This window comes from Phyllostomus hastatus, unplaced genomic scaffold (assembly GCF_019186645.2).
Source record: "Phyllostomus hastatus isolate PE091 unplaced genomic scaffold, TTU_PhHast_1.1 phas_scaffold_1674, whole genome shotgun sequence".
Taxonomy (NCBI): Eukaryota; Metazoa; Chordata; class Mammalia; order Chiroptera; family Phyllostomidae; genus Phyllostomus; species Phyllostomus hastatus.
In genome coordinates this window covers 12,475,256-12,497,304 of record NW_025334011.1, presented here as the reverse complement: position 1 = coordinate 12,497,304, position 22,049 = coordinate 12,475,256, and the positions used below count along the sequence as shown (strand labels likewise).

General features: G+C 39.7%; 1 protein-coding gene across 1 annotated transcript; it reads left to right on the top strand.

The window, feature by feature from the left end:
• Positions 1-6,562: 6,562 nt before the first annotated feature.
• Positions 6,563-19,102, top strand: LOC123831071 (lysozyme-like protein 2). The gene is made up of 4 exons (XM_045857708.1): positions 6,563-6,701; positions 7,223-7,381; positions 18,143-18,221; positions 18,997-19,102. The coding sequence occupies exons 1-4, from the start codon at positions 6,563-6,565 to the stop codon at positions 19,100-19,102; spliced, it is 483 nt and encodes a 160-aa protein (XP_045713664.1).
• The last annotated feature ends 2,947 nt before the right edge of the window (positions 19,103-22,049 follow it).

Sequence of the window (22,049 nt, the reverse complement as noted above, 5' to 3'; positions counted from 1 at the left end):
TTCACCACCCCAAGTCAAGTTTCCTTCTATCACCATTTAGTCCCCCTTACCCTTCACCTACCTCTCCCCACCTACCCTTCCCTCTGGTAATCACCGTACTGTTGTCTGTGTCCATCAGGGTTTTGTTTGTTTGTTTGTTTCTTGCTTAAACCCTTCACCTTTTACTCAGTCCCTTACCCCTCCCCTCTGACAGCTATCAGTCTGTTTTCTGTGTCTATGAGTCTGTTTCTATTTTATTTGTTAGTTTCTTTTGTTCATGAAGAGATAGCCAACCTATCAGATGCAGAGTTCAAACACTGGTAATCAAGATGCTCACAGAAATTATTGAGTGCAGTTGCAAAATAGAGGAAAATGTGAAGGCTATGCAAAGTAAGATAAAGAAAAATATACAGGAAACCAACAGTGAAGAGAAGAAAACCAGGGCTCAGATCAACAATTTAGAGGAGAAAGAAGAAATAAACATTCAACCAGAACAGAATGAAGAAACAAGAATTCAAAAAAATGAGGAAAGGCTTAGGAATATCCAGGACAACTCTAAACATTCCAACATCTGAATCATTAGGTGTGACAGAGGGAAGAGAGGAAGATAAAGAAATTGAATATTTATTTGAAAAAAACAATGAAGGAGAACTTCCCCAACCTGACAAAGGAAATAGACTTCCAAGAAGTCCAAGAAGCGCAGAGTTTGAAGCTCAAGTCCAAAAAAGTTGTATCCAAGGAAACACATGCTAAGGCACATCATAATTATATTACCCAAGATTAAAGATAATGAGACAATCTTAAAAGCAGTAAGAAAAGAGAGTTGCCTACCAAGGAGTTCCCATAAGACTATCGGCTGATTTCTCAAAGGAAACTTTGCAAGCAAAAAGGGTCTGGAAAGAAATATTCCAAGTCGTGAAAGGCAAGGACCTACATTCAAGATTACTCTATTCAGCAAAGCTATCATTTAGAATGGAAGGGCAGATAAAGTGCTTCCCAGACAAGGTCAAGTTAAAGGAGTTTATCATCATCAATACCTTATTATATGAAATGTTAAAGGGGCTTCTCTAAGAAAAAGAAGATGATCAAAAATATGAACAGTAAAATGACAACAAACTCACAGCTATCAACAACTGAGCCTAAAAAATAAAAACAGCAAACACAAACTAAGCAAACAACTAGAACAGGAACAGAATCACAGAAATGGAGATCATGTGAAGGAATATCAGCAGGGTAGGGGAGGGAGGGAATGGGGGGAAAGGTACAGAGAATAAGAAGCGTAAATGGTGGGACAAAATAGACAGAGGTGGGATAGGAATAGTATGGGAAATGGAGAAGCCAAAGCACTTACATGTACGACCCATGGACATGTACTAAAGGGTTGTGGGGAATGCTGGTGGGAGGGGGTACAGGGTGGAGGGAAATAAAGGGGAGAAAAAATGGGACAACTGTAATAGCATAATCAATAAAATATATTTAACATTTTAAAAAAAGATTCCACATCTAAGTGAAATCACATATTTGTCTTTCTGTGACTGGCTTATTTTACTTAATACAATACTCCCCAGGTCCATCAATGCTGTCCCAAAAGGTAAGATTTCTTTTTCTTTTATGGCCAAGTAGTATTCCACCATGTAAATGTACCACTGCTTTTTTATCCACTCACTCACTGATGGTCACTTGGGCTGCTTCCAAATCTTGGCTTTTGTAAATAATGTTTTCATGAACATAGGGATGCATATATCCTTTCAAATCAATGTTTCAGGTTTCTTCAGATATATTCCCAGCAGTGGAATCTTTAGATCAAAGGGGAGTTCCATTTTTAATTGTTTGAGGTAACTTCATATTGTTTGCCATAGTGGTTACACCAGTCTGCATTCCCACCAACAGTGCATGAGGGTTCCTTTTTCTCCACACCTGCTTCAAACAAGTGTTGCTTGTTGATTTATTGATTATAGCCATTCTGACAGGAGTGAGGTGATATCTCATTATGGTTTTAATAGGCATTTCTCTGATGATCAGTGACATTGAGCATCTTTTCATATGTCTGTTAACCATCTCTATGTCTTCTTTGGAGAAGTGCCTATTTAGGTCCTTTGCCCATTTTTAAATTGGATTGTTTGGGAGGTTTTCTGGTGTTAAGTGTTATAAGTTCTTTATAAGTTTTGGTAGTTAACCTTTTATGAGGTGTATTATTGATTAATGTGTTCTCCCATTTAGTACATTGTCTTTTCATTTTGTTGATGGTTTCCTTTGCTGTGCAAAAGCTTTTTAGCTTGATGTAGTCCCATTTGTTTATTTTTTATTTTGTTTTCCTAATCAGAAGAGATATATCCAAAAAATATATTGCTATGGGTAACATCTAAGATTTTATCACCTTTGTTTTCTTCTTGGATTTTGATGGTTTTGAGTCTAACATTTAAGTCTTTAATTCATTTTGAGTTTATTCTTCCGTATGGTGTAAGAAGGTGGTCTAGTCTCATTTTTTTCACATATTGGTCCAACTTCCCAGCACCACTTATTGAATAGACTACTTTTATCCCATTATATGTTTTTGCCTCCTTCATCAAATATTAATTGGCTGTGCAGCATGGGTTTATTTCTGGGCTCTCTCTTCTGTTTCATTGAGCTATATATCTGTTTTTATGGCAGTACCATGCTATTTTGATTATTATGGCCTTGTAGTGTAGTTTTATATTAGGAAGCATATTTCTTCCATCTTTGCTCTTCTCAAGATTACCATGGCTGTTTGGGGTCTTTTGTGGTTCCACACAAATTTTTAGAACATTTGTTTTAGTTCTGTGAACATAATATTCAATTCACTTGGATAAATACCTAAGAATATGATTTTTGGTTTGATTGATAAGTTTATGTTTAACTTTGTAAGAAACTGCCAAAGTGCAAAGAAAGAAGATCAATCTATAGAACAATTTGAGCTGGTATGTAAGACTATTAATGAATTCTGTATATTTATTTTATATACTGAAAACCTTCTAAGTGTGTTTTTAAAGAAAATAGGGACACGATGTGTTGTGTCCCTGTATTCTCACTGATTAATAATATTCCTAATTCAAAAAAATTTGGAAAATATGTTTGAAAAATAACATAAAATATCTCATATGATTAGCAGTTCTTAAGGAGAAAAAAAAAACACAATAGCTCCTAAAGATAAGAAAAGATGCTCAACTAGGTTGACATAAGGGAAAAAGAAACTGAGACTATACTGAGAAATCACTTTCCATCTTGCAGATTGACAAAAATGAAACAGTTTAATAACATAGTTCCTGGCTAGGCAGTGGGGCAAAGGCATTCTTCATTATATGAGCCCATGTGGAAGGCAATTTGGCAATATCTAGCAAAGTTACAAAAACAATCTGAAGGAATGTATCCATTTAGATATTCTTGCAAACATGCAAATGACATGTATAAGATTATGAATTGTAATGTTTAAAATAGGAAAACGAAACAATTTAAATGTATATCTATACTAAGTTGGCTAAATGTGTTATATTATGCAATACTGTATCATCGTAAAATAGATCTTTAACATATATTATCAAATTTTACAAAGTACAGAAGCAGTGTGAAAAGAAAAAGAACATAGTACATTTATACGTTAGTATGTGTATACATTTGTTGCCCCTAGAATATAGAGCTGTGTCATTGGTTACCTCTGGGGAAGGCAGCTGGGTGCCTGCCTGAGGCGGCTGAGAGGAAAGTGTTTTACTATCCTTTTTACACATTTGGAGTTTTGAAATTTGAGATTAAGAATCAGATCTTACATCTGCGCACTTCCAAATCTATAAGAAGAATAATTTCCCAAACTCTCTCAAAATCTGTCAAAAGGAAACATTGGTGGTTTTGAAGCCATTTGTTAAAAATATAAAACTGTGCCCTGGCTGGCATAGCTCAGTGGGTTGAGCTCGGACTGGGAACCAAAGCATCGCAGGTTCGATTCCCAGTCAGGGCACGTGCCTGGGTTGCAGACCATGGCCCCCAGCAACTGCACATTGATGTTTCTCTCTCTCTCTCTCTCTCTCTCTCTCTCTCTCTCTCTCTCTCTCTCTCTCTCTCTCTCCTTCCCTCCCTTCCTCCTCTAAAAATAAATAAATAAAATCTTTAAAATATATATATATATAACTGTGATAATTTCTAATTAAGTTGCAAGAGACTGAAGAGACTGATGACTGAAAAACCAAAAATTATTAGGTAAATTTCAACAAAATATTTGCATAATTGGCAGAATTTAAGAATATAATGATTATTGTTGCAGACTCTAATAAACTTCTGCTTAATCTGTACCATGAGAATCACTTTGAAAGGTGACATTACATCTGAGCATGGAAATAAAGGGACCTTGAAACTAGCCCTTTAATTATTGATCCAAAAGCTGTTTAACTAACCTTTTCAAGGTATGGAATAGGATAATGAATCTTATTCAATCATGCATATCCCACTAAAATTTTATTGATAATGACAATTTAATTATAGCCAGGCATTTTGGGCTGTTAATAAAAAATTTAAATGTTAATTTCACCTGTATCTCATCCTTTTTAAATTTTAGTTTGCTGTTTATCTATAATTTATGTAACATTAGTACAGAAACACCTGAGTGTGGCTTACCTACTGAGGGCACATGCTCAACTTTATTGATGGGACTTGTGATCAGTCTGGAGACAGAGGCTGCAGAGAAGAGCTCTCCCTCGGATGGCAGGTTCTGGCTGAGCAGAGTAGTAAGGAGGGCTGTTGAGGAAGAAGGAGAGAAGAGGTGGGAAGGCCCAGAGTGTAGTTATCCCCTCAGGCCCAAGAACGGAATTCTAGAATCCCTAGGCAGTTAGAGACAAAAGAGCTAAGAATTCTTCTTTCTCTAAGGCTCTATAGAAAGGGTCTTGGTTAAAGGCAGGATCACTTGTGTGTGGGAAGAATCAGGAACAGCTTCATGGGATGCAGGGGACACGTGGGAGATGCCCGGCACTAACTGAGTAAGTAGAGCAGTGTTTCTTCCACAAATTCACCTGAGCACTGCCTTTGGGCCAGACCTCAGTCTTTAATAAAATCTAAATTACTCTGATGAAGTCACCTGCCAAAGGACCAGCAATGTCAACCCCTGGCTTGAAGGATGTAAAACATTATGCTTGGGGCTACCATCGCTGTGGGGTTTTGTATGGTTCGATTTCATTTGTTTGAGCCCAGTAAGATTCTAACGCAGGAAATGGAAACCAATTTTATGGGCAAGCTCTACATCTTATACCTTGTTTGTCTCCCTCTCAATGCCTGGTCCAATACTAGGGCATAGCTTGGTGCTATACACTAGGAAATTTTTCTTTAAAGGGTCAGATTATCTTTTAGTCCTCGAGGTCCCTATAATCTCTCACAAAACCATTCAGCTCTGCCATTGTAGTAAGAAAGCAGCCATATACAATATATGACTGAATAAGCATAGCTATGCTCCAATAAGAGCAGGTGGGTTTTGCCGATCCTTGCTATTGACCAGCATGCGTTCCACATACCCCAGAAGACATGCATCTACCTTCCTTATTGCATAGTTACTTTAGAGCCCCTCAGAGACTCTCCATCTGTCTTTGCCAAACTCTCAGTCCTGTTTTAAGCTTTGCCTGTCAGTTGGGGGACCTGAGGAGAAACCTATAATTTTAGAAATTTCAAGGCAGGTGCAAAAATGATATGGCATGAGAATATGTAAGAATATCAGATTTGGTATCATGAGCAGTTATCAGAAATTTCCCTCCACTGCCATCCCAGCAAGGTCCTTCTGCTTGGGGAAAACAGATTACTTCAGCAGAGGAAGCACTTCTGGAAAGCTGGGGCCTGACAAGGGATGATGCTGTTGACCCTAATCCCATTTTAAATAATTCCGAGAGGGTCCCTTTATGGCCCTTCCACTCCCAATGCCCAGCACTGCCTTCTTCTTGTGGCCCATCATCCTCTGGCCCCTCCTACTCATCAGTTGACACCAGACTTTTAGGAAGCCCCATGAAACGGTGGTGGGGCGTTCCCCCAAGTATATCGCAATTGTGATGTAAGATGTTTTTGAATGAACACTCCCACATTTGGAAAAGCATCAAGAAAAAGAATGGAAGAAAGCTAAGGTGCTAAAACTCCTCCCTTCTCTCAACCCTCAGACAGTAAATCTTGAAGTTGTCTACACAGACCCATGAATATTTCATCTGTGGCTGAAATTCAGTGTCTGTTTCTACACCCATATGGAATGCTTAGCTCTTTGTAGTTGGTTCCTTTTCTATTCGCAAAAATAATGAGAATCCTAGAAATGTATCACCCTCTGTGGTTTGCAGCTGGATGGATACAGGAGGACTGAATTCCTGGCTTGCCTGATCCTAGGAGCAGAGCATTTACTTGAGAGTGAGCATCAGGCAAAGAGCTGCACTCACTCCTTCTCTGGGCTGGACCGTCTTGTACTTCATTGTTCCCTGATTCTGGCCTTCAATATCTGCGGCTGGCAGATTTTGAAGTTCTCATTGGTGACAGACTTAACCCCAAGACAAAGCAAGATTGTCTGACCTGGTCTTCTAATTTTTGACAGGTTCTGCCTTCCATGGGCCCCAGGATGAAGGCTGCCAGCATTTTGGCCCTGATCAGCTGTCTGGTCACGGTCACTGAGCCCAAAATCTACCCTCACTGTAAACTGGCAAAGAAACTGTTGAGGGCTGGCATGGACAATTTCCAGGGCTTTGGCCTTGAAAACTGTGAGTTTTCTCCCTTCCTGTTCTCTTTCTACCCCCGATCTCCCCCCCACACCGCCAAATGTCAAAGGCCTCTTCTAGGTACACTTCCATTTATTTGTTCCCAGATTTTCCATACTCTGCTCCACCAGGGATGGCCACTAGGTGCTCACATGTTCTCATTCACTGCTCCTCCCCGGGGCCCCACTGCTCTACCCTGCCCCTCATGTCCCAACTTCTGGAGTCCTGTACCAATGACACCAGAAATGGAAGGAGAAAACGATGCCACCCTTGCTGGCATTGTGGGGGTGGGCCTGAGTTTTAGAGGAGTCCAGATCAGCCATTGACTAGGTGTGGAGTTTTAGATGTGCATCCCTGCCGGTCATGTGCCCCCTGGTTGTGCTACCTGCCCTGCCCTTCCCCAGGGTTTGTTCTGCTGGGAGCGGAGCATCAATGTAGCACATATAAGGGAACCCTCTCCCAAGAGCAGGGTTAGAAGAAACAATGTCTTTCTTTCTCTGGCATTTCTAATTTTTCCCCTCTAGGGGTCTGCATGGCATACTATGACAGCCGCTACAACACCACAGCTCAGAATGTGCTGAAGGATGGAAGCATCGACTATGGCATTTTTCAGATAAACAGTTACACGTGGTGCCAACGTGAGGAACTAGAAGAGATTAACTTCTGTCATGTTGCCTGCTCCGGTACAGTTCTGATTTTCATTCTCAGGGACAGAGCCATGAAAGCTGATAATGGAATATCCACCCATTTTCTGAATTAACTAAAATTTGCAGTTCAGATGTGCAGTTAGGTTTACACAGGCCAATAGATTATTCAATAGTTCCCTGAGGTGAAATTCTGGAACCTGTGGCCTAGTTGTCAGCAGATGACTTATTCTTTCTAGGGTAATTCCTATAATGCCCCCATGAAGACAGTGGGACAGACAAGTGACCTTACTACCTTGTATAGAGATAATAAATATCTTCAGTAAGAAGGAGGAAGCTGTTTGTCAACCAATTTCCATGAGCAATTCACTCAAAGGATGCAGTCTATGCCTCTTTGTGCAGGAGGAGACACATAAATACACTTCATATCACATTTTTAAATAGTATAAATAAAGCTATAATTCACTTCCAAATCTTCTACTTTCATAATTTAGGAAATACAGATGTGCACAGAATTGAGGACAGCAAGACGAATTGGACATGAATTCTGGCATTAGGGAAAGAATCCGTGTTTATGTGAAGTTACTTGCAACATTATCAACAGATGTGGGTTGAATGATGTGGGCTTCAGAGGAAAGAGATATTGTAAGAAAATCATGAAGTTTTGTGGACACAGTGATATTTGATCTAGGACTTGGAGGACAGATAAGACTTGGATATTCAGAGATAGAGAGGAGTCGTTCCAGGTGAGGAAGACAGCAAAGGCAAAGAGGTGCATGCGAGGGGGTGTGGGCATAAACGGGGAGAGGTGAGACATCTGTCCTCTCTGGAACAAAGGGAACATGAAAACAAGTATCAGGACACGTGGTTGGAAAGGCTGACTACTCTCTGACCATAAAGGACCTTGGAAGCCAAGCTAAGGAGCATATACTGATTTCTGCCTGCAGTAGGAAATCATTAAAAGTTAGTTAATAAAGTATTGTTTCGGAAAGATTAATCTGTAAGCAGAGCATGAGAGACATTAAAGAAGGCATCACTTAGGTGCTACTGCCATTGCTGAGGTGAGAGATTAAAAGATCTGATGATGGTTGTGGATGGGGGCATGGAGAAGGGACTCATGTAAGAGGTATTCAGTAGCAGAACCACAGACCTCAATACGTGGTTGTCTTTTTTGAGCCCACTCTAGAGTGTAAGTTTAATGAATGCAGGAGTTTTATCTGTTTTGATGATTGATGTGTCCTCAGTGCTTAGAATGGTACCTGGCCATTGTTGGAGATCAATAACTATTCATTAAATAAATGGATGGTGAGAATGAGGAGCAAGGGTGGAGACAAAGAATCATATGGCAAATTCTTTAGAAGCAGGAAAAAAACTTTTAATTTCTCTTTGACATATATAAGATGATCAGTACATATGTCTGAATGCATAAATGATCAAACAATGTGTTAATTTATCTAGAAAATTGTCCCTAGCCCTACATTAATACAGAATGCTCACTACCTTCGGAGGCAGATCACCCAGTCATTACTCAGCCCTTAATTTAGAACATGCTTTTGTTGGACCAAAATCTATATCCTTTTAGCTTATTTCCATTAATCCTAGTTTTTCCTTCTGAATGTCTTCAAAACAAATTTGTTCTATTTTACACATAGAAAGTTATTAAATATTTGAAATGATTAGTAGACATTTCTCATATTCAATTTTGCATCTTCTGGGCTAAAACATTCATTATCTTTACCTTCCTGCAGGTATGACTTTTAAACCCCTCCTCATCCTGGTCGATCTCATTAGCACTCCCACAGTTTGCCAATGAAGCCTTCCCTTTGAACATGGCCATTGGACTTGGGCATTACCTCCCATGATAGTTCCCATAATGGCCTCCTGGAACACCCATTTTCTAATCCCGGAAGCCTGTGGGTACTTTACATGACCAAAGAGGCCTTGCAAGTGTGACTAAAGGTATTGACCTTGAGTGGAGGAAGTTATCCTAGGTTATCTGGGTGGATCCGGTCTAAACTCAAGTCCTGAAAAATGGAGAATTTTTTGCAGATGTGGTTAGAGAAAGATTTGATGAAAACGGAAGGAGGAAGGGAGCTTCAAAATATGAGGTACTCTACCCACCATTGCTGGCTTGGTAAGATGGGAAAAGGGGGTCAAAGTCACAGAATTGAGGGGGCCTATAGAAACTGGAAATGACCCTTGGCTGACATCCAGCAAGGAGGAAGGGACCTCAGTACTATAACCACAAGGAATTGAATTCTGCCAACACCAAAATAAGCAACACAAATAGATCCTTCCCTAGAACAACCAGAAAGGAAAACAGCCTTGCCAGGTACATAGACATTGAGGACTGTTGTGTCTTCTTGATGCAGTGAGCCTTTTATCATTAGAGTCAATGTCCCTCCTTAAATTTGGTAATATTTCTTATTCCCTAATCTACTTTGTCTGACAATAGGATAGCCACTTAACTTTCTTTGCATGGTATATTTCTTTTACTTTTAACCTATATGTATATTTATGGCTACAGTGAGTTACTTATAGACAGCATGTGGTTAAGCGTTGCTTTTATATGCAGGTTAATTAGCTCTGCTTTTCAGTAGGAATGTTTGGAACAGGGGTCAACAAACTTTGTCTTAAAGGGCTCAGTAGCAAATATTTTAGGCTTTGTGGACCATGTGCTGTCTCCATTATAACTATTCGACTTTCCATGTAATACAAAAACAGTCATAGATAATATGTAAATGAATGGACATGGCTATGTTCCAATAAAACTTTATTTACAAAAACACAAGGTGAGCCTGTGGACCATAGTTTGCTGAACCTTGGTTTAGACTATGCACATTGAATGCATTATTGTGTGGTTACTTTAAAATCTACCATGTTGAGTGGAGGTCTACTAGTAAGCATTCTCTTTGATTTTATTTATATGACAATGTCATTTTCTTCTTTGAGTAATATCTTCTCTCTTGTAATGTTCTAGGCTGACAAATGTTTTCTTCTCAATATGTTAAGATATCCTGTTGTCTTCTGCTTGACTTATTTATTGTAAAAAAAATATGATTTTTAAAAATCTGTGTTTCCATATGTAATGTATCCTATTTCCTCTAGCTGCTTTTAAGATTTTCTTTTTAGCATCAATTTATCAGCAATTTAATCATAATATACAAGGTATGTCTGGAAAAAGTCCAGCCATTGTTAATATAATGACAATGGTTTGTACAACATCAATGTAGCCTGCAGCCAAGGAGAGTGGACTGGAATGTGCATGTGTGAACAACTTCACTGTACTAGTCAGTGGGTGCAGTAGATGCCATTGACTAAGCATGTGTACTGTGTGGCTGTCTCATTCAAAATAACTGAGTGAGTAGAGCAATGAATCTGTATCAAATTTGCATTAAGCTTCAACATTCCTCTGTGGAAACTAATCGGGTGGTTCAGAAGGCAGCAACCACAGCTAACTGGTGATTGGCAGACTCATCATGACAACTTGCCTGCCCATGCATCACTTCTCATGCAGTTTTTTAGCAAAACACCAAGTCACCCAAGTGACTCAGCTCCCCTACAGCCCAGATTTGGTACCTTGTGACTTCTGGCTTTTCCTAAAAACTAAAACCACCTTTGAAATGGAAGAGATTTCAGACCATGAGTGAGATTCAGGACCATGCAGTGAGATTCAGGAAAATAGGATGGGACAGCTGATGACTATTGGGAGAACTGTGTGAGGTCTCAAGATGCCTACTTTGAAGAAAACTAAGGCATCATTGTTCTGTGTACAATGTTTCTTGTATCTTGTGTCTTCTTCAGTAAATGTCCCTATTTTTCATAGTACATGGCTGGATACTTTCTGGACAGACTTGGTGTATTTTCTTGTGTTTATCTACTTATTAACATTATGGATCCCTGAAATGATAATTTTCATCTTTTCTCCTAAAACTGTAATGACACATTTTAGATCACTTGATGTTAGGTCACTGAGGCTCTTCATTTTCCTCCCTTTAGTGTTTTATTTTAAGTAGTTTTCATTGCTATATCTTTAGTTCTCTGACCCTTTTTCTGAAATGCCTATTCTATTAAATTCATCAATTGAATGTTTCACTTCAGATACCGTAGTTTTTTTCAGTGCTAGTTAATTGTTTCGTTTCATTTTCTCACTTTATTTGTGTTTTTCTTTAAGTCCTTGATATAATAGATAAATATTTTTATCAGTAGTGTTTTAAATTTACTGTTTGCTAATTCAATGCAGTCTGTCATTTCTAGGTGTTTCCATTGACTGATCTTTTTCCTAGTCAAGGTTTATATTTTCATGCTTCTTTGCACATGTAATATCTTTGTATTGGATACTGGACATAGTATGTTACATTGCTGAGCATCTGGACTATGTTGTCTTCCTTTAGGGAGTTTCATCCTGGCAAGCAGCTAACTCAGATCAGGAAAGTTCTAGAGTTGTCTTTGTGGCAGAACTACTTTAGTCTTCCTACCAAGGCAAGGCTTCTCTAGTGTCTCTTTTGACTGTCCCAGGAGCTTGGCAAGGTTTCTCTCCTCTTCCTGGTCATAAATTAAGTGTCTCCCAGCCCTGTGTGAGCTCTGTAATTGTTCAGGTCCCTTGTAACTGTTCTCTGATTACCTTGAGGAGTTTTACCCTTTGCATGCCCAGTATAGCCTTCAGCTACAGACTCAGAGGAATTCTTTTGTTTTTTCTTTTCCAGTCACAGTTAACACACATCATCATATCAGTTTCAGGTGTACAACATAGTGATTAGATGTTTATATATAACTTACAAGGTCATCACCCCATAAGTCTGAAACTGGAAAAGTCAGCATTCGTGCTGCCTGTCACTACCAGAACCAATAAGCAGACACAAGGATTGAATCTTTATGGGCACTTGATTCAGATGCCTACCCTTTTTATAAGGAGGAGAAGAGGTAGGAAAAAAGTAAGTAAGGGTTTTGGAATTCAGGGTAAAACATTGATCAGATAAAGGCTGCAGTCTGATTTTCCTAACATCCCTTCATCTGCTGACCGGTGATTCTTCATCAAGGGATGATCCTTCCCTGGAGCACAGTGGCTCAGGTACCATCTTGATGGCTTGCGGTCCTCCTGGGGCACAAATGCGGAATTGTTAGTGGGCCTCCTGGAGTCAGGGTGGGTCTGGTCATACATTCCAGTTTCTGGAGCAATAGCTTCCTACATGTATTAGTCACCAAGCCTATTGACTACATAAATAAGGCTAAAATTTTTAACTCTTGAGTTCCCCCATCACGTCTAGTACCCATTTGACATCACACATAGTTGTTACAATATTACTGACTATATTCCCTATACTGTACTTTACATCCCCACAACTGTTTTTATAGTTGGCAATTGGTATGTTTTAACCCCTTCTTACATGGAATTCTTATGCAGATTTTTGGTGTTCTCCTTCTGGGTGCCTCTCAGGCACTCTTCTCCACAAATTCCAGCTGTCTTGGCCTCTGGTCTAGTCTCTTCCACTCCCATTCCCGCCTAGGTCCTGCCTTCCTGCCTGCCTTCCCATGCTGCCTCTGCCCAGAGAGTCGTGGGAATCACAAGGCTCACCTTGTTTGGTTTCCACCTCTTAAGACTCATGATTCTGCATTGCCTGTTGTGTAAAGTCTAAAAATTATATTATCTTGTAGTTTGTCTAATTTTCTAGTTGTTTACAGTGGGAGAGAAAATCTGTTATTCCATCATGGCCATGTTTAACTTTACATACAGTTTAATATAATAAAATTTATTATTGTACAATTTAGTTCTAATTAAGGAGGTCTGGATAAATGTATATCTGCAAGACCATCTTGGATTCTAGAAATTAAAATGTTGATGATTCATGGTAAGAGGTGAAGGAACATTCATATCTGTTATCTCATCATACAGAGCATGGGATTTCTGCCCTGGCTGGGTGGCTCAGCTGGCTGGAGCATGACTCTGTGCACCAGAAGATTGCAGGTTCCCTTCCCAGTCAGGGCACTTACACACAGGAAACAGCTGTTCTATTTTTCTCTTTCACATCAATGTCTCTCTCTCTCCCTTCCTGTTTTTCTAAAACCAATAAACATTTGGAGGGGGTGGGGAAAAATACAGACAACTGTAATTAAACAATAAAATAATTTAAAAAATGAAATGAAATAAAATCAATAAACATATCCTCAGGTGAAGATTTTTTAAAAAGAGTCAGAAAAAAGTGTACACTACAAAATAAATAAAGCAAGCAAGCAAGCAAGCAAGCAAGCATGGGAATTTTTAGGGACAGCTTTAAAATAGAAAACCAGATGTTGATTTCATATCACCCCTCAGTGACTGGACTCCCTCAGCCTCGGGGCAGAGAGTCTTTAATTATGGACAATGTCAATCTGTCTCATGTATTACACAGTAGGGGCATTTGTTATGGGAACCTGAAAATAATTTAGCATGAGGGTATGTTTACAAGGTACGTGACATTTCATATACATATACTGTAAACACGCACCTCATGTCCATCTTCCAAGCTGTAGAATCTCTTCACTCCCATGCTAAATTGTATTTCTGAAATCCCTGCCTACCTGCTACAAACTATTTGGACATAATATTTGTTACATATACATATATATGTAATATTATAACAGCAGTCTTTATTTTCTCCCAACATCATAGACGTCTTTAAAATAAGAGATGCCTAAGAAAAAGAAGGTGAGTGTTGCCTCTTGTGTCTAGCCAATTTACATTAACCTCTGTTTCTCACCAGCCCAGTCTGAGTTGGCCTTTGTCAGTCTAGAGATGGGAAAGAGATGTAAATCGTGGGCATGGGACTGACATTTTAGTTGGGATGCAGGAGAGATAGACCTGAAGCAAAACTAACAACTGGAAATGGTTCTTTTTGTGCAGACTGTTACTGCTTTCTGCTGTTGTATGTAGGAGAATAAGCTATGCAGTTGTATAATGCTTTGCCCTTCAACATAATAGCCCTTTCCTTATTCGTGTTTGACTGGACAGAATTGTCTACTTTAAGTAAATTGAGCAGAAGCAGTTCTTGGCATGGATCCTGGACATACTTGATATCTTAGCTCATTCCTGCCCCTCTGCTGCCCCTCTGTGGCGGTTCCATTGTGTTTTCACACCTCAGCTCCACCTTGGTTTCTGTACTTCCCAGCCCCCACCACCCTTACCATACCACCTAAGCAAATTCCAAGTCACATCCCACTAGCACTTTTGAAACATCTCAGTCATACAAAACAATGCTATGACAAAACAGAAGGCTGACAAACACCTTACTCAGGCTCCAGACCTGGGCCTACAGCACGCAGTGCCCCCACCCGTGGTCACACAACCTCTTGAGCTGAGCAGACTGCCTTCACCTGAATACCTACCACTCTTGCTCTTTGTGGACGTGGCTGGGCTGGGCTCCAATCCTGGTGCAATAAAACACTGTCTGCTTCTCCCCCACCCTGTGTAATCTGTGTCCTCTCCACCCCTGAAACCCCACCGAACCCACTTCTCCTAGGAAACAGGCCCCAACCACTTCCAAACACAAACCACGATATCTCGGCACTCAGCAAGCACACAGAAGTGTTTCTAAGTAATTTGAACATGTACCAGATACCAAGCACTTAAGTTTTAATAATCTCATAATAAATAAAGTTACTTTAAAAATTAATAAATCATTTATATATTTATTATCAACTTCATTAGTCTACAATGTTCCATAAGTGGGAATCTTTGCTTAAGTAGCTCTGCTGGAAGGAAATAGCCAGAGATAATAGATTTTAAGCCCTAGGTTTGAGTGTAGACTCGTTTACTGGGCATGTGACCTCGGTTTATAAGGATGTAAGGGCGCCCACCCACATGGCTGTTGGAGGACTAAGAGATAATGCATGAAGAGCCTACCAGTGCCTGACATACAGCAAGTTTCTATAAAGGTTAGCTATTAGTAATAGCTATCATTATTCTAAATACTTGTTTCTCTAGAAACAAAGCAAAAGCTTTTATAACATAACAAATCTTTATTTTTCATTATATGACAAATGTTAGTAAATTTGCATATATTGCCTCAATTTGTTATCACCTATAGATCAGATTTTTTATTAATTTTGTCTTGGTCAATATGTTTTAATGGTCAATGTGTTTTAAATAAAAAATAAGCTGCATTAAGAATGAATTTGCTTAAAAGAAATCTAACACTGCCTTTATCCTCTAGTCTAGCCTACCTGAAAAAGCAACAGTTAGCTGTTGTGCGTGGGTCTCCGGCCAGCAGTGACCACAGGACGCCGCGGATGGCTCGATGATAAACATGCGAGAAAAAACACACATGCACAGAGACAGACTAATTTCTGTGGGGAAGTAGGGACAAAATGGCCACCCCCCCCAGTGGGAAGCGCACTGATTTACTGTCCATACCTGCTTTTATTGGGCTCATTCTGCATAATAATTCAGGTAAAGTACAGTACTCATTAGGGGGAAGTAAGGAACCATAGAAAACAAAGAACTCTGCCGGTCTATTGAGTTGGGGGGTCAAAGAGCTGTAAGACTGAGGAACAAAATAACTTCCTCCTAAGACCCTTCTCATTCAACTGAGAGCATTCTAAACAAAGAAGGTTTCACAGTAATTTACATGTTCTTTCTTAGGCCTGATCACCCCGGGAATCCACACTTCTCAGTACCGAGCTGCACCACCCTGTCATTGTTTCAGGCTTAGGTGGAGCAAGGGAACTAAGGCAACTGGGAGACAAGGAGGTTTTTTCCCAGACGCTGAGAACTCAGGCTATGTCAAAGCCGAGGAGCGAGGGTCCATCACCCCCCTTTTGCTGCAGCCCTCCAAGTCCTTCTTTTGGGGGGCCTCCCAAAGTGATCGTGCCTGTCTTAGGTCATTCCCCCCGTGGGGAATCTTACCCGTCTTTGGCTAACCGACCAAGCTTTTTGGGGTTCAGTCATGAATAAAGCAGCAGAAGCAGCATTCCTGCCAGGGAGATAAGCTTTTGTCTCCTTGCTGGCTTACGGTTCCAAGGGCGTTCCCTTAGCCTTAGCCTAGGCGGGGGTTTCAGCTTCTGATACCAGTCAGGGCAGTTCCCAACAGTTAGTAACTAAACCAGCATACTCGAGAAAAAATTTCATTTTAACTGAGTTACAAAGTAATCTGGTATTACAATATTCCATTAAACTGCAACATTTTAGGCTATATTACTCTCTTTGATTATTTTTTCTGATAATGGATATAATGCATCTCTGTTGTAAAAGATTTAGAAAATACACAGTGATGATTTAAAAGCATTGGTGATCACATGATTAAGAGCTAACCTTTTTTAAAATACTGGTGAGTTTATGATTTTTTTTCCTCTATACCAATGTCATCTTCTAGAACTTTCTGAGATGATGCAAATGTTATCTATCTGCATTATCTAATACAAGAATCACTAGCCACAATAAAGGTGCTATAAAGCACCTGAAATGCAGCAAAAGCAACTTAGGAACTGAAATTCTAATTGTATTAATTATTAAATAGTCACACGTAGCTAATAGCTACCATATTGGACAGTATAACTCTAAGTAGAAAATTTTACAATATCACTAACTTCATATTGGGAGTAATTTTCAATATGAAAGTATATAAATATGATTTATATGGCTCTTTATCTCATTATATGGAGGAATTATTAATGTGAACATCCATAATTATGAGGCGATTAGATTTTTTGCATTTGGAAATAAATTTTCTCTTATAAATAAAACAGTAAACCACTTGATTATTTCCTTAGGAAAGACACAGAAAGAGAACTTTCTGAGTGAAAGGATTAGAACTACCTTAAGGCTCTGGAACTGCTTCCCTGAAAAGCTGAACCCACCACACTCCTACCAGCAAGAATTCAAGAGTGCCTATCTCATTGTACTTTATTCAGCATCAAGCATTATCCAATTCTTTAACAACCTTTCTTTAATTGATAAATAGAAATGATATCACATTACAAATGTGATACAAACTCCTCTTACAAATGAGAACTTATAGTATTTGTCTTTCACTGACTGGCTTAAAAGGTAGGAGTTCCTTCTTTCTGCTGCATAGTATTCCATTTTGTAAATATACCATAGTTTTTTGATCCACTCATTTACTGATGGGCACTTAGGCTGTTCCCAGCAATTGACTATTGTAAATGCACTGCTATGAACATAGGGGTGCATAGGTTCTTTTGAATTGATGTTGGACTTTGATGTTTACTTGCCTTTTTCTGTCATGTTTGTGTTGAGAAGGATTTTGAGGTCACTTCAGGGCAGGCAGGAAAGAATGCTGATGTTAATACATTTTCAATTGAAAAAATTTTGTCTAAAATTCGCAGAAAAATAATAAAGGCAAATATTGATGTATTTGACATAAAACTTAAAAAATTCTGCATGTAAAAACACCTTGGATAAAATTTGTAATGCACAACTAGAAAGTTATAATAGACAAAGTTTAATACAAAGAGATCTTATATGTCAAATTAACCCAAGTAGAAGAAATAGCACACTGTCCTGTCTTGGGTATTTCTTTAGGACATAAGAAACATTCTGCTATTGTGTCTTCTCTAAACATATTTCAAAAAAAAAAAAAACCCAACAACCCAGGACTGATCTATTCCTCTGAAACCTCAAGAAATCCAAGACATGGGTGATCTGGAAACAAAGAGAATTCTTCTGTTTGCCAAGAAGCTCAACAAAAAATAAGAACATGGCTCATAGTTCTTCCAAATCTCCTGTTCCAAAAAAGCAAAGATAAAAGTGAAGAAAACCTCAAATAATAAAGTCTGAGCTAACTCTATACCTCCTCTCTCTTACAGACTTGCTCACTGACGACCTGACAGATGCGATTATCTGTGCCAAGAAAATTGCTCATGAGACCAAAGGGATGAACTATTGGTAAGAAGCTTTCTTTGGGAGATTTATTCTAACATGCGCAAAATGGTTGCAGCAGACACGGACAAACTTGTCTCCACAGTGTGGTCCAAGTGCGGTGCTAAAGTGACTTGTCTATGCCCTTCTCCATCAGAGTGTGAGCGTGCAGTGAGCATACTGGAAAGCATCTGCATGGGGAGGAGAGATGGAATGGAGCCACGATAATTTCCAGTGGCTTTTCACATTCCGAACAATGGGGAAAGAGTTGCTTTGTAACGTGATTTGTAAAGTATCAGTGAAGTCAGTACACCACAGGAAAAAAAAGTTTGAGTGTTTTCTAGATTTGTATAAGATTTGGAGGGCCATGGCAACGTTTTGTGGGGAGAGAACAAACAGCAGTGAGAAGAAAATGACCACATCACACAATGAACTGGCAGGACACTTCCCTGGGATCGCACACGCTCACCGTCATGCTGCGGCTGCACTTCTGGAGAACGTGGCTGTATCAGATTGCCCTCTTGGGGAACCAAAATTTTCAGAGATGTGGGTGTTTAACTAAAGGATCCATCTTTCTAAAAATTGCTTTCTTGTTGCTGAGGAAAACAATGACTAGAAGAAGACTGGGGAAAGCAAAGACTTAACAAGACAAAAGGATAGAGTTCTTCCTCAGATCTCAGAATCAAATGAAACAAAATCCTGGACACTGTGGGCTATTTGTGTTAACTGACTGCCATTTTTGAACCTAAGAATATTTGGATTGTCGGGCCTGTTTCTGTTGTTTCTGCTTCCCCCTCCTTAGGCAAGGCTGGAAGAAGCACTGTGAGGGCAAGGACCTAAGTGGAAAAGAAGATGTGAGGTTCCATGAGTCGGAACTGGACCAAGAAGGCTTTGCTGTGACTTCCTAGAATGTGTAGTAAGTGTTAAGATGCTCCTGTCATTTTGTCCCCCTTTCTCCCAATATTCCTTCTCAGAGTTGGAGAGGAGAAGCTAAACTACATTTTTAAGGAAATAAATATTTTCATTTAAATGTCTTGACTTCACCCCAACTCTGTTTCAATGACATCAAGCACCCACAATGGTAAGACTTGAAACATTCTAGCCACAGGTGAAACAAGCTTCTTTTTAATGAAAGGAGCCCTGATTTCCCTGAACCTGCCAGTGGCCACTCATTTAAAAGTAAGTTTGTGGACCTGTGTCCTGGAGCAGGAGGTCATTCTTCTCCTGAGTCAGCAGACGTACGTCCTTCCTCAGTTGCGCATGGCCGGAGAGAATGCCCCTGCTTCCTCTGGGCACCCTTCATGGGCACTCTAATGAGATCAAATAGATGCAGTTGCAGCCCTTGCCCCCAATGGTTAGAGCATTCCCCGTGTTATTCCCCGTGTTATTGCAACATCCATTTAAACTAATCTATCAAATTTAAAAACCACATTTATATCCTCAAGACAAAATTGCTTCCAGGCTTAGACCTGAAGATTTTATGAGTTTGGTCAGGAAACTGCCCTATCTAGCTAACGCATGTTTTATTACATGGAACAAGTGGGCTGGGAAGCTCAGATCCCAAAGAGACATTCCCAGCATTGTCTGCTCCATGCAGGATGGCTCCCCCTACTGACCCCGTGCACAATGCTGTGCACCAGCTGAGCTTTCTCTTGTCCATACTCTGTCCAGCTAGGGCAGGTGTGGTTGAGGTGGCCTTGTGTAACTTCAGGTAAAAGTAGTGAGCTCAGGTTCAATGCAATCTGACCTCCAGAATGCACTCAACTCAGGTTTGCTGGAGACATGGTTATGTCTACAAATAAGTTCCCCACGTAGAAGAGAGTCTCCACTGATCAGACCGATGGGCTTTGTGATAGCACCTAAATGACCCAAGAATACTCTGAGGTTGCCCACTGCCTGCATTGAACCATTGGCTCACGTCGCATCCACGGGCTTCACTTGCAGGCATGGGCTATAAAACATTTGAACTGCTACTTGCCAAAAAATATACACATTTCATATATGTCTAAGCAAACATAGTCCTGTGACATCTGAACAGGCACTACAAACCATGGGAAAAGAGCTTTCAAAATGCATGTAGGAACTGAAAAATAGTTCTATAAGGTGGCTGAAGAAAATTTGGAAAATGTAGAATTTATTAAACTGCAGTAAATCAATATTCTGTGCTTTTAGAAGTCCATCAGTATGTCTTTCTCAGTATTATTATCCTGCTCCTCTGCCCTGTAGTCCCCATTCTTAACCAAATCACCTGCTTCATAGGGTGTTAGATGGGCATGAGATGTATCAGGATGCTCACTTAGTAAGTTATGCAATGTCTAATCACTGGGATATACACCTGAAACTGATACATATAATATTGTATGTCAGCTGTAATTGAAAAAAAATTTTTGAAAACAGTGGTACCTTGTTAATGACCTGGGTTGGCATAAGATCCAGCACCAGCTGTTTAAAGGCTAGGGGAAAGATTAAAAATAAAACAAAAACAAAAACCAATTCCCAAGAGAAATACTTTGAAATTCAAGGTGAAGGGAAATTGGTCTGCTCTACAATTTGATTGCTCCATATTTTTGCAAAATTCATAATATTTCTAAGCATGCAATCCTACTCATGCTTTCTCTCCTCAAATGTTTTATTGAGTTAGTATTCCCATAAATAATAATTTAGGACAAAAATGCATTTTCTCACTTAATTTTCCACAATTAATGCCCTCAGAAATTCAAAAGGAAAATAATACTCTTACTCCTGAGTTACCTTTATTTAGTAAAAGTATATTAAAATAACAGCTAAGCTTTATATTCCCTTTGGTTTCCAAGACATTAGAAATAGATTTTCAGTTTATCCTTATCAGCAGCTTACCGAATGAATGCACTGAGCAGGCAGTTAGACAGCAGGTTCTACATATGGGCACTGTCTTCCTTTGGGGATACAGCTCAGCCTGAGCCTGAGGACCCTCTGCCCAGCATCTCAGGTTGGACCCTGTTATTCCTCAACACTTTCTGTCAGGTCCACCATTTTTTTCCTGATGCTTCCTGAACCCAATAAACCATTTTCCTTGGGGTGTATTTGCTCCTGATTTTCCCAAACCTGGGAGACCATGCCGCTTTCCTATAGTCTCCTCAAGCCCCACTGAGCTCACAGGAAGGCTCTCTGCTACAACCGCCTGTCTTTTCTCTACAGTCTTTCCTAATGGCTGGGTGTGTCCCACGCAAGGACACCATCAGGGCTTGGTGATCTCACCTGGTCTGTAAGCTCCTGGAGGCCGGGCCATGTCATTTACTTCTCTGTCTTCCACAATCCATATTTAGAATGTTTTTATTTTCAAATCATGTTCACATCCAATATTTCAAGTGCTCCTCACAAGCACCTTGGGACATGATGCAATCTAATCTTCATTTTATATGGAAGGCACTGAGACACAGAAAGGGTAGCTCTCTCCCCAAGATCCACAGTACCAAAGTGGGGAATTCCAGGGGGACCCTCCACCCCAGGGGAATCTTCAGGACTCAGGGAAAGAACAGTTTCCTAGTTCTTTAGAAAGAGGGGGTACCTGAGCCCCTCACCTGTGTTCATCACCTACTTCCTTGAGTACCTGAAATATACAAACTCTACTGGCCCCTGAAAGATCTAGGAATAAAGAGTAGGAAATGCTCTCATGAAAAATGTAATCTCCTCAAGGTGAATTAAAACAGTGAAGATTTCATTAGGAGACCAAGAAAGATTTCCTCTGCCCTCCCATAATGTGTGGAAAAATACGCTAGACTTCCAAAACTTGAAACTTTTTCCAGCTCGAAAAATTTACAGTTTTTAACTTAAAAAGTTTAAATATGAAACTTATTTCTTCTGACTGAGGCCAGA